General features: G+C 38.3%; 2 protein-coding genes across 6 annotated transcripts in view; both read right to left on the bottom strand.

The window, feature by feature from the left end:
* Positions 1-12,908, bottom strand: part of oclna (occludin a) — a 254,069-nt gene extending 241,161 nt beyond the window's left edge. For both annotated transcript variants that reach the window (XR_013845340.1, XM_080046932.1), the window contains exons 1-8: positions 12,787-12,908; positions 11,108-11,183; positions 10,465-10,497; positions 9,063-9,298; positions 7,299-7,463; positions 6,156-6,427; positions 5,454-5,624; positions 2,091-2,224 (exon numbers count right to left, since the gene is read on the bottom strand). Coding sequence is in view for 1 of the 2 variants with exons in the window: in XM_080046932.1 (XP_079903058.1) it covers positions 2,091-2,224; positions 5,454-5,624; positions 6,156-6,427; positions 7,299-7,463; positions 9,063-9,298; positions 10,465-10,497; positions 11,108-11,157 (1,061 nt within the window). In the remaining variant the exon portion in view is untranslated. The remainder of the gene's footprint in view (positions 1-2,090; positions 2,225-5,453; positions 5,625-6,155; positions 6,428-7,298; positions 7,464-9,062; positions 9,299-10,464; positions 10,498-11,107; positions 11,184-12,786) is intronic.
* The window catches only part of marveld2a (MARVEL domain containing 2a), a 107,411-nt gene that overhangs the window by 74,349 nt on the left and 14,975 nt on the right, over positions 1-18,087 (bottom strand). For 2 of the 4 annotated variants that reach the window (XM_080046928.1, XM_080046929.1), the window contains exon 11: positions 14,101-18,087. This exon is cut by the window's right edge and continues 110 nt beyond it. In XM_080046928.1, coding sequence (XP_079903054.1) covers positions 18,078-18,087 — 10 coding nt within the window. In that variant the 3' untranslated portion in view covers positions 14,101-18,077. Of the gene's footprint in view, positions 1-14,100 lie in introns of those variants that run through there. The other 2 variants (XR_013845338.1, XR_013845339.1) reach the window with 2 other exon arrangements.

The raw sequence follows: 18,087 nt of genomic DNA on the forward strand, positions 1-18,087 counted from the left end.
TGGTCATGTTAATCCGTCCTTGGTTGGAGGAACTCCAGGCCTACGTCTTCAGAGTGGAACACCGGGCTGGAGCCCGACACACCAACGCCGATGCGCTCTCTCGGCGACCCTGCGCTGCAGAGGGGTGTCGCTGCTGCGAGAGGAAGGAGGCCCGCGAGAGGGAACTGCGGGCAGAGGAGGAAGGCTGTACAGTGAGCGGAGTCCCTCCGTTCGTTTCTGTCTACAACCGACACAATCACCGGAGACGCATTCACAGCGTTTAAATAACGCCTCTCATTTGTATTACCATTGGGGCTTGGATGCAAATATTGTAACATTACGGCGGCAGATAAAGGAAAAGCGCAGTTATCATTTTCTGCGCCTCAACCTCTGCTGTGGGAAGAAAGAAAGGGGGCAGAGTAAGTCGATTGATTTGTCGACTCGCAGGCGGACGGTAGGCAGCTCTGCCAACGGTGCCTGTCAAAACGCCCACGCATCGGTTGTCCACTGGCCTTTCATTAAAAAATATATTTTATATTAGGTTTATTATATTGAGTCTTAAATAAACACTGCTTTCATTACGACTCAGAACGCGCATTTCAATGAACCATGATGTAGTCTACAAAAAGATACTGAACTGTGATTGGCCAGTCACTGGCCCGGGCGGGACAGTGACTGGCCAATCAACTTGCCCTGCATATGATTTTACTGGCCCCGGGCCATCGGGCTATACGTTATGTCGAACCCTGGACATCCTAAATCTTTTTCTAGTGTACTAAATAGTAGGGAAGTATGGAGATTGGAACGCAGGCTTAGTTTCATTGCAGCAAAAAAAAATATGATTCATGATTGTTTAGTTCAGTTAAAAGGCCACACACACATGATGTAATCTAATAAGGAAAAACACTCCTGGTATCTGTGTGTTGTGTGTTTGCAGACTGTGTGACTGTGTGTGTGTCATAACAACTGCCTGGTTCACATTTTTGCAGAAGAACAAGTTCCGGCAAGTTTGTTTTTTTTGCACTAGTGTGTGTCAAGCCATGCCCGAACGAACTCCACACTACAACATCATGTACTGCATACACTATACACACTAAAAAAAATCTCAAAATACTAAATATATTATGCATTTTTCTATATTTTTGTCTCTTTTAAAAATTAGAATTGCTTTGTTGCTTTAAAAAGGTGGAGTGGGGGGGCGCCCTTAGCTCAGTTGGTAGGGCGTCCCCCCCCCCATGGGCCTCGGCCAGCAGCGGACCCAGGTTCGATTCCAGCCCGCGGTCGTTCTCTGCATGTCACTCCCCTCTCTGCCCCATTTCAACTCTGTCTCTACACTATCAATAAAGCATAAAAATGCCAACAACAAAAAAAAGCAGTTCTGGAGAATGCTTGTTGAAAACAGTGAATATCTCCTAACAATCTGCTACCTGTCTGTACTGTGTGTGTGCTCTGTAAACGGGTACAAAAACAATGGGTAAACAAAGGGGCCTATACTGTAGAGATAGCAACATGCCAGTTTACAGAGACTAGGCTGTGTATTAACACTGTTTTTTTTTTTTCAGAGCACACACAGTACAGACAGGTAGCGGATCGTGAGGAGATATTCACAAATTTTGACCAAAAAGTGATTTTGCGTTCTCCAGAATCGCCGGTGACACCTTTGAGACTTCATAACCTTACACATATTATCACCAGCCAGCAAAAAAAAACATTTATAACTATTATGATATTGGACAGTGTCGGTATCATAAAAAAATAAATAAAAAAAATTAAATAATCTTTTTCAAGGGAGACTTGGTCAAAACAGGCAGTATACAGCAGCATATTAAAAACACATACAGCTCTGGAAAAAGTTAAGAGACCACTCCAAATGTTCAGTGTCTCTCGTTTGACTATTTATAGGCATATGTTTGAGTAGAATGAACATTTTGGTTTTATAATATAAACGACTGACAACATTTCTACCAAATTCACAACACAAATATTGATATTTACATTATATAAGTAATGTAGAGATGAAGATTTAAGAAAAATCCAGACTGGTCTCTTAATTTTTTCCAGAGCTGTAGATATACAGACAGAAATCACAGAGCCTCGGCCCTTTGACTTACTGTGGGCTGTAGTCGTAAGGCGGCTTGTCATAGTTGGTGCTCTCGTCGTCAAGGTGACTCCTGGAGCCTCGACTCAGTTTGTCTGGATAGTCTGACATCGGCAAGGCTTCTGGATCAACCGACACATGGTTTACCTAAGGGAGGAAATACACACATTAACAACATGTTCCGAATCGCATACTCTTTCTTTTTTCTATTCTACATACTACATCCGATGATAAAAATAATCTAGTTAGGATGCAGTAGGCATACTATTGGGACATACTTTACTCTCTTATTTCATCATAACATTGCGCCTTGATCTTGCCTCTTGCTTTTATATCCGTCGCAACCCCGTTTGTTTTCATATGGAGGCTTCGCCGATGTGACGTCACTTCACGTGCGCACCGGATTGTGGGTCAGAATCGCCCAAATGGGATGCTCTTTTCAACACTAACAATATTGGCCGGATGAAGTAGGACATCCGTGTACTTCTAACCATCCTAAATCTGGCCACAAGAATCGGGACATCCTAAATCTTTTTTCTACATACTATAATAGAAAGTATGCGCTTCGGAACGCAGGCATAGCTTAAAGCAGCTACAAGGAAATTTCAGTTTGTGTTCATTCTTGCGCCCCCTTTGGACAAAAGCGGTAGAGTTTTTACTAAGCCAGCTGTTGTTCCTGGGTGAGCGTATATACCCATGAAAAAGGCATCAAGAAAAACTGTATAAAAACAGCATTCTTTGCACCGATGGTCTCGTTTGCTATTCCATGTAATTTATGATCATCAGAGGAAAGATTTGACTGTTTCAGAAATATTTAAAAGTTCCTTGTAGGAGCTTTAGTTAAATGTAAAAATTAGTTTTTGGAGACATTTAGGAATATTTTAATGATCATCTCAATTGTATCATTAATGATTTTGGCCAGGATAATCCTGACATGACATCGTTATATTGTCAAATGCCTCATCTTTAATGGAAATGTACTATTTATGTTATATGTTGTGCCATAGGAAACCCATAATTCCTGATCATAACAATTCTGCACCCAGATTAAGCTGCTACATCTCACCACACACACTCCCTCTCTCTACCTCACACACACACCCCCTCCCTCCCTCCCTCTCTCTCTCTCTCTCTACCACACACACACACACACACACACACACACACACACACACACACACACACACACACACACACACACACACACACACACACACACACACACACACACACACACACACACACACACACACACACACACACACACACACACACACACACACACACACACACACACACACACACACACACACACACACACACACACACACACACACATCACCATTGACCTATTTCTAACAGGAGACTCCCTTGAACAAAAAAAAATTGGGATAGCAACCAACTCTGGTATGACTGACTTGCATGGACATGTCTTGTGAAAAAATGCCACAGTACTTAATCTAGCATCACCCTGCTGCACGCTTCCAAAACAACATGTTTTAGTTTAGTTAAAAGGTGCTAGGAGAAACTTTTAAATATTTCTAAAACAGTCTCATTTTTCCTCTGATGATCATAAATGACATGTAACAGCAAACGAGACCATCAGTGCAAAGATATGCCGTTTTGATATAGTTTTTCTTAATGCCTTCGTCATGGGTATATACGCTCACCCAGGAACTACAGTAAAAACACTACAATTTTTGCTTGTTCCTCGGAGCACATTTAATATTTAAGATGAATTTTATGTGCACGAGATATTCCTAAATAATGCATGTTAAAATTGGCATGAGAAATCCTTATACGTCATTAACCCATGGCGTGTGTTTTGCATTGGTCTATACAGTAGCACTTTGTCTCAGCACTTTTCAGATGGTTTCCCACAAGATAAAAGTGGAAAATAAAATGCCTACGTTTCAGCGGTATCGTATGTCTCTTGCGGTGTTGTGTTTTCTAACTTGTGGGCGTTTTTTTTTATGGTTGAGAGATTACCGGTCCGACCTGTATTTCTTCTAAAGGGAACTAAACTGCAAAGACACTGCTGTCCTAAATGTCATCATGACTGGCTCTTAACACAAACCATGTACAGAGTTTTAATTTGACAGCAATTTAAAAAAAAAGGTGTAGTCAGAGATTCTGGAGAACGCTTGTTGTTCAAAGTCAGTGAATATCTCCTCATGATCCACACAACCTTTCTGTACTATGTGTGTGTGCGCTGAAAAGAAAATCCAGTGTTAATACACAGCCCAGGCTCTGTACAAAAGGTATGTTACTAGCTATGATGGGCCCTTTGTTTACATACCAGTTGAGTTTACAGAGCCTAAGCTGTGTATTAACACTGGAATTTGTTTCAGAGCACACAAAGTACGGACAGGTAGCGGATCATGAGGAGATATTCACTGATTTTGACAAAAAAGCGAATTTGACAACAAGCGTTCTCCAGAATCACTGACTCCACCTTTAAGTCATGATAAATATGTGAAAATCAAGCATTTTTATTTTGTGTCTCCACTTCTAACATAAAAACAAAGCTGACTCACCAACTCAACTCAACATAAACAAAACAAGTTACGCCAAATGTGATGGGCTGTCGGCTGTTGTTGTGAAACACTTTGTGGAAATAGTTTGAGAACGCATGATTCACCTTGAAATGTAAATAGTGGAAGTCGTAAATGTTACACACACACACACACACACACACACACACACACACACACACACACACACACACACACACACACACACACACACACACACACACACACACACACACACACACACACACACACACACACACACACACACACACACACACACACACACACACACACACACACACACACACACACACACACACACACACACTTTACTATACGACTGTCAATGTCACATAGAAACTGTCACCTGTGCGCTCACCACACCTTGAAACTCAGCACTCTATAAGGAAGAAGCTCTTTGCCTCAAACCTACATTTCCCCTCCCCCCTCTCTCTGTCCCTACTGCGCTCATAAACAAGAGACAGTCACCAAACTGGTTCAACCACTTTAGCTGATGCACCATCTGTGTGTGTGTGTGTGTGTGTGTGTGTGTGTGTGTGTCTGTGGAACTTTTAAATATTTCTAAAACAGTCTAATTTTTCCTCTGATGATCATAAATTACATGTAACATCAAACGAGACCATCAGTGCAAACAATGCTATTGTTTAATGTAGTTTCTCTTAATGCCTTTGTCATGGGTATATACGCTCACCCAGGAACAACAGCTGGCGTAGTAAAAACACTACCGCTTTTGTCCAAAGGGGGCGTACGAATGAACACAATCTGAAAGTTCCTCGGAGCACCTTTTAAATAACTAATTGTTTAAATCAATAAACACTCACCCAGTCTTCTACATCTTCAGTGGGCTCCATCATTTCGTTGATAACTTTCACTTTCTTCCACAGCACGTTGCTTTTGCCGTAGTTCCCAATTTTCTGGCGAGTTTTCAGCGCGAACACGAGCATGATGATCAGAGCTAGCGTGACGAGGAAGCCAAACACTATCGCTATGGCCTGGAAACGGAGACAAATCGGTTAGTTTAAATTCTGAACAATAGATTAAAAAGGGACACTGTGTAACATTTTAAGTAATTCATTAGCTACAATCAATATCCTCATTCATAAATATGTCCTCATTGGTGTAAAATCACCTCTGCCAATAATCTGAATTATCCTCCTGAGCGGAGAATTACAAATATTAATGTTACATTTTGTACATTGAGCAGGCAGGTCTTATGGAGGCATCCATGTTGGTTGGAATGTCATCAGGTGCATTGTTGTTAATTGTCTGATTTATGATACATTTTCTTAAAAAAAAAAAAAGGTTGCTGAAAATGCATTTTTATAAAAAATCTGTTAGTAGAGTACGCCATGTTAGCTGTTAATTCTATTTTGTCTTTTGTTTGTGTGTTCGCTTTGTCAGTTGTGTTCTTTAAAAAAAAATTAAAAAAAATACCCTATTCACCTGCATTGCCTAACCTTAAACAATAACTTAAAATTACAGCAAAATAATAAAAAATTACAGAAAAATTAACGTTTATTCACCTCTTGCGGCTCCACCACACAGTAGTGGTAGAGGTACTGGTTAACGAACACTCCGGAGGTTTGTGGTTGTTGGTACTGGGCGCAGAGGCCGGCGATTTGGCTGCCGTACGAGCCACCGGACTGGGCCATGGGATTCACCGCGACCAGGTACACTATGGAAGCTATTAGCATTAGCAACGCCAGGATAGCACAGATGATGATCACCGCTAGGTAGAAACGCCGGCTCTCCGATAGACTGTTGTGGGACACGATTATGATGAAGATGGCCAATGCTAAAAATGAAGGGGAAGGGATGATGTCAACATTTTAATTCACAAAAATGTTTCATTCAAAAATTGTCATGATTTTTTTTTTTTTTTTTTTAACATTTTATTTATAAAAAAAAATTACAATTTTTTTAACAGTACATAGAAAAAGACAAGCACATACAAAGGAAAGAACTCGACAAGACAAAATAAAAAAAATTAAAAAAGCAGACAGCCAGCACTCACTTTAAAATAAAGAACCTCAACACCAAGTTTGAGGTCTTTCCCTCTTATTGTGTTCAATGAAAGGGCCCACAAATATCTTTTTAACAATGAACATTATACCTTGAATTTTGCTAGCTGAATTTGAATCTTAAAAAAGGGTGGAGTCAGCGATTCTGGAGAACGCTTGTTGTAAAAATCACTTTGTGTCAAAATCAGTGAATATCTCCTCACGATCTGCTACCTATCTGTACTGTGTGTGCTTGAAAGAATCTGGCGTTTATACACAGCTTAGGGTCTGTAAACGGGTATGTAAACGAAAGCCCGTTCACAGAGCCTAGGCTGTGTATTAACACCAGAATATTTTCTCCAGCGTTAACACACGGACAGGTAGCGAGATCATGGCGAGATATTCACTATTCATATTTTGACAAAAAGTGATTTTAACAACAAGCGTTCTCCAGAATCACTGACTACACCTTTAATTTCTTGCGTATTTTATCCCAATTTCTATTCATATTTATTAATTTTTTTAATTTATTATTCTATACTTGATGTATTATAAACCTGATGTATTTCATGCCTCTGGTAAAGCACTTTGAATGGCCTTGTGTCTGAATTGTGCTATAGAAATAAACTTGCCTTGCCAATGAGCGATATATATAAAATCGTTTACCTGCGATGAAAGTAATGGCTGCCATAGCGATCATGAATCCTTTTCCCTTCCGCGGGTCGTTGTAGTTTCCACCGATTCCTCCGTAACCGTAACCGCCTCCGTATCCGCCGCTGCTGCCTCCAAAACTGCTGTATCCACCTCCGCCGTAACCCCCTCCACCATAACCTGGAATATAGGATTACAATTTATTATTCATTACAATATCTATTATATTACATAACCTGAAATACAAGATTACAATAGCCTACATTTAGTATTTTATTTACATACAGCTCCGGAAAAAATTAAAAGATCAGTCTGGATTTTTCTTCAATCTTCATCTCTACATTACTTAAAGGTGCAGAGTGTGTAATATGACATCATCAAGAAAGTTCTACAAAGTTCTAGAATGCAACACTCCCTGGGTAACCCCAACCCTTTCGAATAATAACAGAAGCTACAGTGGCCTTCAAGGACAAGAACAATTCTAAATTTTAAACAATGCACCTGATGACATTCCAACTATGATACTTTCAAGATGGCGGCACTAGGCCTTGGTCCAAGATATGCAGAAATATGGACATATATGAGACCCTTTCTAAAGGGGAAAAAAAATTATTAAAATTTTTTTTTTCAGCTATTATGCACTAAATTAAATGTACTTATGGATATTATAATTACTTTCTACAAAATCTGCTAGGAAATAAAACCCAAAATTCTACACACTGCAGGTTTAATGGAAATGCTCTTTGGTAGAAATGTTGTCAGTAGTTTATATTATGAAACCAAAATGTTCATTCTACTCAAACAAATGCCTTTTAGATAGTAAAACGAGAGACAATGAACATTTGGAGTGGGTTCTTAATTTTTTTTTTCCAGAGCTGTAGATTATATTACACTACACAACCTGAAATATAAGATTACAATAGCCTAGATTTATTATTTTATTTACATCTATATGTCTGAAAGTCCTGTGGGTGGGAGATGTTTAGGGGATTCATCTTCGTTGTGTGAATGTGTGTAATAAATCATTACAAATGTGTGAAAAAAAAATAAGAGATTGCATTTTGTTTTCTTATTTTTTTAATGAGTATTATGTTGAAAGTTTCAGTTTAATTAAATAATTGATTCATGCATTTAAAATAGGCTCTCAAAATGTAAAAAAAATAAAAAAATAATTCCCCCTCTCCTGAAACTGCATGGTGCACCTTTAACATGTTTAATAAAGCTGATAGCTAGCTGATAATGTATTGGTATGAATGCTGTTTGTATTTTGTTTGCAAAGGCTAATTTTTAATCTCGTAGCACATTGTATAATGACAAATAAAGATATCTATTCGATTCTAAATTGACTCATAAAAAAATAAAAACTACCTCCGCCATAGCTGGTTCCACCATACAACATTTTATTTCTTGTTTGTAATACTTTAATGTGATGTTCAATAAATAAATATTATACATATTTAATTGTTTTATGATGATAAATAAAGATTTCTATTAAAAATTGACAAATAAATAAAATTAAAAAAATACGGGGCGTAGTGGATAGAGCGTGTACCATATTGGCTCCGGCCTTCGTTGCAGTGGTCGCGGGTTCAAATCTGACCCATGGACCTTTACTGCAGGTCATCCCCCCCCCCCTCTCTCTCTCTCTCTCTCTCTCTCTCTCTCTCTCTCTCTCTTTGTCTCCCCATTTCAACTCTGTACTATTCAATAAAGCTTGAAAATGCCAAAATTGCCCAAAAAATTATCTTAAAAATAATAATTTTTTTTAATTGAAATTACCTCCTCCATAGCTGGTTCCACCATAGCCGCCCCCACCGTACCCTCCCATGCCGCTCATGGCCCCCTGGCTGTCCCAGGCCAGTGTCGAGGCCACACAGGCGAATATGGCCACACACATCACGATCACGATGATAGACATGATCTTGAGGATTCCCGGGGGAGACGTCCACTTGTAGAAATGTTGGAACTCGTCATCGGGATAGTAGGAATACGCCGGCTGGGTCGGAGGAGGGCCACTGGAGAGAGAGAGAAATAACATTAAATAACAATAATATTCATAATAAAACACACATCTGTTTAGATTAGCGTTACTTCCACCCTGAAATAAATGAACAATAAATAACAATAAATAACGGACTTTCTTCATAATAAAAAACATATGTTTGGATTAGGACACCCAGCATAAGTTCCACCCTGTCAATTTGATCTATTTTAAATGTTTTCCAGTGACCTTGAATGTACTTTTTCAGATATGTTTTGCGAGGTGTCCTTGGGTGTCTAGAAAGGCGAGTATTAAAAAAAAAAAAACAGGTTGAACGTGATTACAATTAATTCTGTTTCATCAGATTACAATGAGTAATAATATAATAATAATAATTTATTTATTTTGTTTTTGAAAATGCAAAGAAATTAATGAAAAATAAATAACAATAAATTTCGGAGTTTTAATAATCTATTTTATTCATTTATATATAGAGGCCTAGGTTTGTTTTAAACCATTTTAAAAGGGCAGTTACTGCGGATATGAAACACAATCTCAGAGCTCTGAGGTCTGCAAACAGCTTATCTCTGGATGTGCCAAAAAGCAGGCTTAAAACTAAAGGCGATCGTGCATTCTCCGTGGTTGCCCCGAAACTTTGGAACAGCTTACCACACCATATTCGCTCATCTGAGTCTCTGGAAACCTTCAAGTCCACTCTTAAAACTCACCTTTTTTCACAGGCTTTTACGTTTTAATGAATTGTTTTGTGTCATTGCTGTACGTGTTTTTTAATGTGTGCTGTTGTATTTCAATTTACGTATTTTATGTAAAGCACTTTGGTGAATTTAGGTTCTTATAAGGTGCTATATAAATAAAAGTGAGCTTGACCTTGACAATGTAAATGTGTGTAAAATTATATTAAAAAAATATATATCAATAGGCAACCAATATCTCCTTTTTGTGTTTGAAATAGCAAAAAAAAAAATAGAAAAAAAAAATTTCTTATTATCCTTAATATCTTGGCCTTTCTGCTAATGCATGACACAATAATAAAATATTCAATCAATCAATCAATCAATCAATCAATCAATCATTCTGGGCTTCCATATAGACACAGTGACATTAGCTTAAATCAGTGAATATTTGAAGACTTTAAAAACAGTAAAGTTTTCTTGTATATTGAAAGAGAAAATAACTCACTATCCTCCTGGCTGTGACGGAGGAGGGCCATTACTGAAAAGAAAGAGAAATAGATATTATTATATATACACATTATATAAATAACAATAAATGCCAGAGCTTTAAAACTTGACTGTTCTGTAAAAAAAATTGAAAAAAAAAATACTAAAAATTAAGTATTTAAAAACGAAATATTTCTATATTCATGTTGCCCAAAGCCAATCGGTAATTATTTAGTTATCTGGTTTAGAAACATAAGTTAAAGTCAAAAGAATCCAGTTTCTCAAATTGGTTCGGTGAAATCTACGCATCAAAAACATTAAAAAAACTTAAATTTGAACTTCCTTATAGTCACGGAAAATCAATCGATAATAATTTGAGGAGTCGCTATCATCAGATTTTGTTTAGATATTTAGATATTGCAAAAAAAAAAATATGAAAATTAAATCCCGCAAATTTCAATGAATTCAAGCCAAAAAAATGGTTTCCAAAAATAAAAAAAATCACTAATAAAGATAAACATAACTCTTATTACTCTATATATCTTGGCCTTTCTGTGCCTCGATATAGACCGTGCCTTTGGCCTTAAATCAGTGAATATTTGAAGACTTTTAAAACAGTAAAGTTTTCTTATTATATGTATAAAAAGAGGAATTGAACTCACTATCCTTCTCCATCGTAGGGAGGCGGACTCCCGTTTGGCATCGAGGACATTTCTGCTGGATCCAAGGTTCCGTGATCTGTGAAAAAAACAAACAGTTTTAACCAATAAGACAGAATTACTACAAAATAAAACATAGTAGAAAGTAATTCATGTTAAGCATTGATTAATTCTGCTGGTTAGTAGCCAACAGTAACCAACAGTTCAGTATAATATCAAAAAAATTCATGAAAATTAAAAAAAAAATTAAAAGTTCAATTAGCAGTCAAAATAACACAAAAAAAGATGCAATTTCAGAAGCTAAGAGTAAAACATTGAAATTTGTTCTCGAAAAATTATCCATAACAACACAAATGCCAATCAAACAGATCAATTAATCTGTTTTGCTTTATTTTGAAATCATACTACAATCATAACAGACAGTGTCTATGCATTTGAAACGACCATTTTGCAGCAGTATAAAACTATAGAAACTTCAAATGAATCCCAAATGTATTTATTAGATATTTATATCATAACGATTGAACACCAAATATAGCAGCCATTCATTCCTCACATTTAAAACGCCAGGAGTGGATATTTAACATTTTTCAGATGCCAGACTTGGCACCAGTGAAACTGACACATTTCTTCCCTTGGCTACATATTCAGGTTGTAATAAAACTACAAAACTACAAACCGACTCTCAATTTAGAGATATTAGTTTAATTCAATTTAATTAATTCTATAATATAACTATGAGTAAATATTGGAGATCATTCTTGACATTTTTGCTTTAAAAAAATGACAAGCTATTAATCCATTATTTATTTAAAAAAAAAATGTTAAGAAAAAAAAAAGCCTTTCAACAGATTTGAGTTTAGGCCTATAGTGTGAAATCATAGTAGCCTACAATTATCATAACATACATAACCTACTTTGTCATTTGAAAACGATAATTTTTCCAACGCCAGACTGTGCAGCTGCTCTGAAACTGACACATCTCTTCAATTGCATACATATATTCAAGTTACAATAAAACTATATGAAAACTAAAAACGTTCCTGTTTCACCCAAATTCAATTGCCAGACAAAACTAAATAAACGATACAATATAAAATTAGATATTTTTTGAGTTTCGCTTGAAAAAAAAAGTAATCCATTATTTATTTATTTATTAAAAAAGAAGAAGGAAAAAAAGCCATTCAATTAACAGGTAAATTAATCGTTTCAGTTTAGGCCTATAGTGACATCATAAGTAACTACCCTTCAATTATCATAACATACTATGTGATTTTAAACGACTTAAAACGAATTTCCAACGCCAGACTAGGCAGCTGCTTTGAGAGATCACATACATATCTCTTCACCTTGCTACATATTCACGTTATAATAATTGACGTTAAAAACAACATTTCAGTCACCTAACTTCCCCTCCATTATCTTCCCACCACATCAGTGAAGAAGCGTTTTAGTATGAGTGATTCAAATTCCCCCTCTCTATCTATTTATCCCCCCTCTCTCTCTCTCTCTCTCTCTCTCTCTATCTATCCCTCCATCTATCTATCTATCCACACACACACACCTGTCTAGGTTATAGCTTAGCTGCGGTACAGGTGCCACGTTACAAAACATTTCAAACCGCAAGAATTTTGAAATACGATGGTTTTAATCCCATACATATATAGTCACAACTCACTCACCTGTTGTAATATGGCCTTATTTTCCTGAGTCCTGTCTTTGTGTGCGCTCCGCCCGAAATGGTTCGACTGAAACTGCTGTTGTGAGTAAAAACAATGCAGGGCCACACCCAGGTGCGCTCGCTATCTCTCTCAACCCCGCCCCCACGAGCAACAGGTGTCACGTTACCTGCTTAAACCATAGTAGGGCTTAAACACTTCACTTGAATGCACACAAAGGACTGATATAGCCAGAGGTAGAAGTAAGAATTCAGAGAGAGACATAGCAGGTAAAAAGAGTAACATTTTTAACGTATAGCCTAGATATCATCACGAAACTTTGCCAGTGGATTACTTATTAGCCTAAATTAATGAGGTGAATTTACGCTCGTTTCTCTCTCTCGGTGATTTTAACTAAACCCCGCCCCCCCCTCGCAACAGGTGTCACGTTACCTGCTGCAAATACTTCACTTGAATACACACAAATGACTGATATAGCCAGAGGTGGAAGTAACCCTGCATTCCAACACCCATACTTCCCTACTATTTAGTATGCCAGAAAAAGATTTAGGACGTCCCAATACATTCACGTCAATTGTAGTATGCTGAAAATACATAAAGGCCCCACTAACTCCAATAGCATTTTGGAGTATTCGTCTTTATTCTTGACATTTCTCGACATAATGAAAAAAAATCTTCCTTATCTGATTTTTTTTTTCCTAATACTATTCTGTACTTTAGTAGGTAGTGTAGTACAAGGAAAAAATATGTGATTTGGAACGCAGGGACCATTTTTAACATATGGATATCATGATGAAACTTTGCCAGTTGATTACTTTGCCTAAATTAATATGTAATTTTTTTTAAATCAAATATCTAGGCCTATAGATGCTGGATAAAGCTTTTTTAAATAAAGATTTTTTTTTAACATATTAGTGATTTTGACAGAAAGTGATTTTGACAACAAGCGTTCTCCAGAATCACTGACTGCACCTTTAAAAGGCTGGAATGAAAGACTTGTTTCTGCATTTGTTCATGAAACTAGCGAACTGCAGCTATAATTTATAATTTAGTTGTTTATTATTCTTTCTTTTACCAGTACACACACACACACACACACACACACACACACACACACACACACACACACACACACACACACACACACACACACACACACACACACACACACACACACACACACACACACACACACACACACACACACACACACACACACACACACACACACACACACACACACACACACACACACACACACACACACACACAGACACAAAGACAGACAGGCAGACAGTGCATAAGCAGAAGTGTATTTTGAGACAAAAAAAGGCACCAATTGTTCTCTTAAATTATGAAAGAATATGGACATTTTACAGCAACATATTTACAATTATAATCCATAACACATAGAGAAATACACAACTTTGTGGTACACTTGCCAGTCGATCGAGAGGTTCAATGTGTAGTGTACAGTGGTTTAGGGACGTAAATTCAGGCACTTTAGAATAGGGGAGGAGTCAGTGATTCTGGAGAACGCTTGTTGTCAAAATCACTTTTTGTCAAAATCAGTAAATATCTCCTCATGATCCGCTACCTGTCCGTACTGTGTGTGCGCTGAAAATCCAGTGTTAATAATACAAAGCCTAGGCTCCGTAAACTGGCAACACACACAGAACGTACAGGTTGTGTGGATCATGAGGAGATATTCACTGATTTTGACAACAAGCAAGCGTTCTCCAGAATCACTGACTACACCTTTAAGACACTACGAAGTACTAAATATTGAATCTATGAAATGGTAGAACAAACACACAACTTTTACAAATGCAATATGTTTCAGATTGGGACAGTTATCAGTTACATTTTATACATAATAATAATAAAAAAAATACATAATGTGCAATTAAAATTTATCCAAACATTCGTAGTAGCAGGTACAAGACAAAAGACAGAGGAGAATTTATAAAGAAGAGCAGTAGTTTGGTTTTTCATTTAAAGGTGGAGTCAGTGATTCTGGAGAACGCTTGTTGTCAAAACCACTTTTTGTCAAAATCAGTGAATATCTCCTCACGATCCGCTACCTGTCCTTACTGTGTGTGTGTGTGTGTGTGTGTGTGTGTGTGTGTGAGTGTGTGTGTGTGTGTGTGCTGGAAAAAAGTGTTAATAACCAGCCTAGGCTCTGTAACCGGGCATGTAAACTAAAGGGGGCCACCGTAGAATGCAACATACCCGTTTGTATTCAGCACACACACAGTACAGACAGGTAGCAGATCATGAGGAGATATTCACTAATTTAGAAAAATAAATGTTGACAACAAGCATTCTCCAGAATCACTGACTCCACCTTTAAGGCTGGAATGTTTTGACATTTGTGCAGTCGGGTGTCAATGTCATCCTGCGTTCCAATCCCCATACTTCCCTACTATCTAGTATGCCAGAAAAAGATTTAGGACGTCCCAATACATGCATGTCAATTGTATTAAGCTGAAAATACAAAAAAGCCCCCACTAACTCCAATAGCATTTTGGAGTATTCGTCTTTATTCTTGACATTTCTCGACATAGTGAAAAAAAAGTTTCTCTCTCCTGTGGCCCCTAAAACTCTTCTGTACTTTAGTATGTAGTGTAGTAAAAAGAAAGAGTATGTGATTTGGAACGCAGGGTCAGTCATCATTAATGGGAATTGATTACATACAAACATTCAAATCTGATCCCAGTGTCATCTATGAAATTTAGTGGTCAGTTTCAGCTACAATCATAGTCACAGTATCACACACACGTTAATATCCAGTTATTTGCATATTCAGACCATTTTAAAAAGGAACAGTTTGAGAATTCTTTGGGGAAATGCAGTTACTGGCTCTACGGCTGTGTGTGTGTGTGTGTGTGTGTGTGTGTGTGTGTGTGTGCGTGTGAGTGTGTGTGCGTGTGTGTGTGTGTGTGTGTGTGTGTGTGTGTGTGTGTGTGTGTGGTCTGTGTGTGTGTGTGTGTGTGTGCGTGCGTGCGCGAGTGTGCGTGTACATGTACGAGTGCGAGTGTGTGTGTGTGTGTGTGTGTGTGTGTTACGCGCTCCCACCTCTTTGCTCCTCCCTCCTCTTCCCTCCTACACTCTCTCAGGCCGTGTCTGAACTGCCATACTAGCGTCCTACATCCTACATACTCATGCATACTCTCTACTCAAAGATCGATTGTGTATGCGAGCTGCGTCTAAAACGTTCTCAGTTGAAGTATACTCAAGCAATGAAGAATTTCTTCTTCTTCTTATAAGATTCAGGCAGTTTAGACACTGTTAAGCTTATAACCGCCCTCTACAGGTTAGATATTGAACTAGATTTTTACAGTCCTGTGTTCATCATCTGTGTTTTAGACCTCTTGTTTTATAATAATGATGTTTTGATGCGGAGGATCCCTCCGACGCTCTCTGTCCGGCTCATCAGCACTCAGCTGTCTGTGAGTTGAGCTGGACGAGCCGCGGTGTGTGGGACAGCGATCTGTTCTGATCTCTCTCCACTATCAGACTCACAACACTCATTTCACTTAGTGACTCTAATGTTGTTAGGTATTTATCTTCATCTCTTATCTATTGTAAGAGTGTATGAATGACTGCACGTACAGTTGTCAGATCGCGGAACCCCAAACAATGTTGTTGCCTAGCAACTTGCTCGAAAATATTTCATTTTCCTGGGCGGGTAGAATTGACCCAGTGCATTGTGGGGCGGTTGAGTAGGAAAAGTATACGATCGATTCATACCCAAAATCTTCCCGGAAGTTAGTACTCATCCGGGAATTTCTCACATACCCAAACTCGCATACCCAACCGTCACATACTCAAATTGAAGTCAAAATGAGTATGAGTAGGACGTTAGTATGGCAGTTCAGACACGGCCTCACTCTCAGGTGTTCTGGAGCTTGATTGGCAGCAGGTGCGCCTAATTAGGTGGGGCTTAAAGGCTTGGCCTGCGCCGGTCTCTGGCTCTCTCTCTGCCTGCCTGTCGGACCTGCTGCGGCTGACCTGCTGCGGCTGCTGATAGCCGCCTTAGTTTGTAGGTTTACTTATGGGGGGCTGCTAGACGGTGTTCTTTTTGTTTTCGTAGTTTTAGAGGGGCCGGGGTTGTAGTTTAGCTGGAGGAAGACCTGGGCAATATAGCAGTCAACTGTGCTGCCCCAGGTTTTCCTCCCGTTTTCCTTTTTGTTTGCAGCCTCCTATGTTGAGTTGTGTTGTGGGATTATTTTGTAATAAATCACCTTATTACTTGGATTCATGGTTTCATTTGGTTTATTTTCATGTTTACTGGCCGGCTAAAACGAGCCTGGGGTGGCCGGCCGTAACAGTGTGTGTGTGTGTGTGTGTGAAACCAAAGCATTTTCCCCAAGGTGTCAAATTTCTCCTTTGCGTTTTAAAACATGTTATCCCTTTTGTAATTGCATGTGGAATTCATTTAACAATTAACACACACAGACAGAGAAAAAAGCGCTTATTTAAGAGGTTTTGCGAACAGAAAAACTTGCTGTAAAATCCCGTTCGTTCGGCTGTGGTTTCAATCCAGTTAAAATGTCATTTTCTAAATCACCACGTAATTCTGCTTGTCTGTCAGAAATACAGTTCTGTGTTTGTGGTGAGAGATTTTTTAGCCGAATCCTCCAAAAAAAAAAGGTTCATTTTCGCCTCACGTGATAAATGAACTTGAATGTTTGTTGTATACAGACTAGCATTCGATACTTATTTGACATTTCGTTAGCCTCGTAGCATAATTGCCTAAATCATATTTACTCTACTTTTACTCTACATCTACTCTACTCTACATCTACTTTTCGTTAGCCTAATAGCATAATTGCCTAAGTCATATTTTAAGGGTTATAGAGTAGGGTAAAGTAGATGTAGAGTTGAGTAGATGTAGAATAGAGTAGATGTAGCGTAAAAGTAGAGTAGAGTAAATTTGATTTAGGCAATTATGCTATGAGGCTAACGATTTATTTTAGTATTAAAGCTGGGGTGGAGGATTTGGGGAGAAAATAGCAGTTGGGATAGAGATTCGAATTCAAACACCTCAACCGCTCCACTTGTTCTCTTTGGTCCCTCCCCTATGGTCCCTCCCTGACACGCTCTCTACACCAACAAAGTCGGTGCCAAAGTGAATGGACAGTCCCAACAGCCAATAAGAACAGAGAATCGGAGCCTCGCTCTGATTGGTCAAAGTGTACCGCTCATGTTAACTTTGACCAATCAGAAATCACATACCCCAGCTTTAAGATACTAACACTAGTGTGTATACAAGGACATCCAGGTTCATTTTAGCTGAAG

Source organism: Ammodytes marinus, assembly GCF_949987685.1.
Source record: "Ammodytes marinus genome assembly, chromosome: 18".
Taxonomy (NCBI): domain Eukaryota; kingdom Metazoa; phylum Chordata; class Actinopteri; order Uranoscopiformes; family Ammodytidae; genus Ammodytes; species Ammodytes marinus.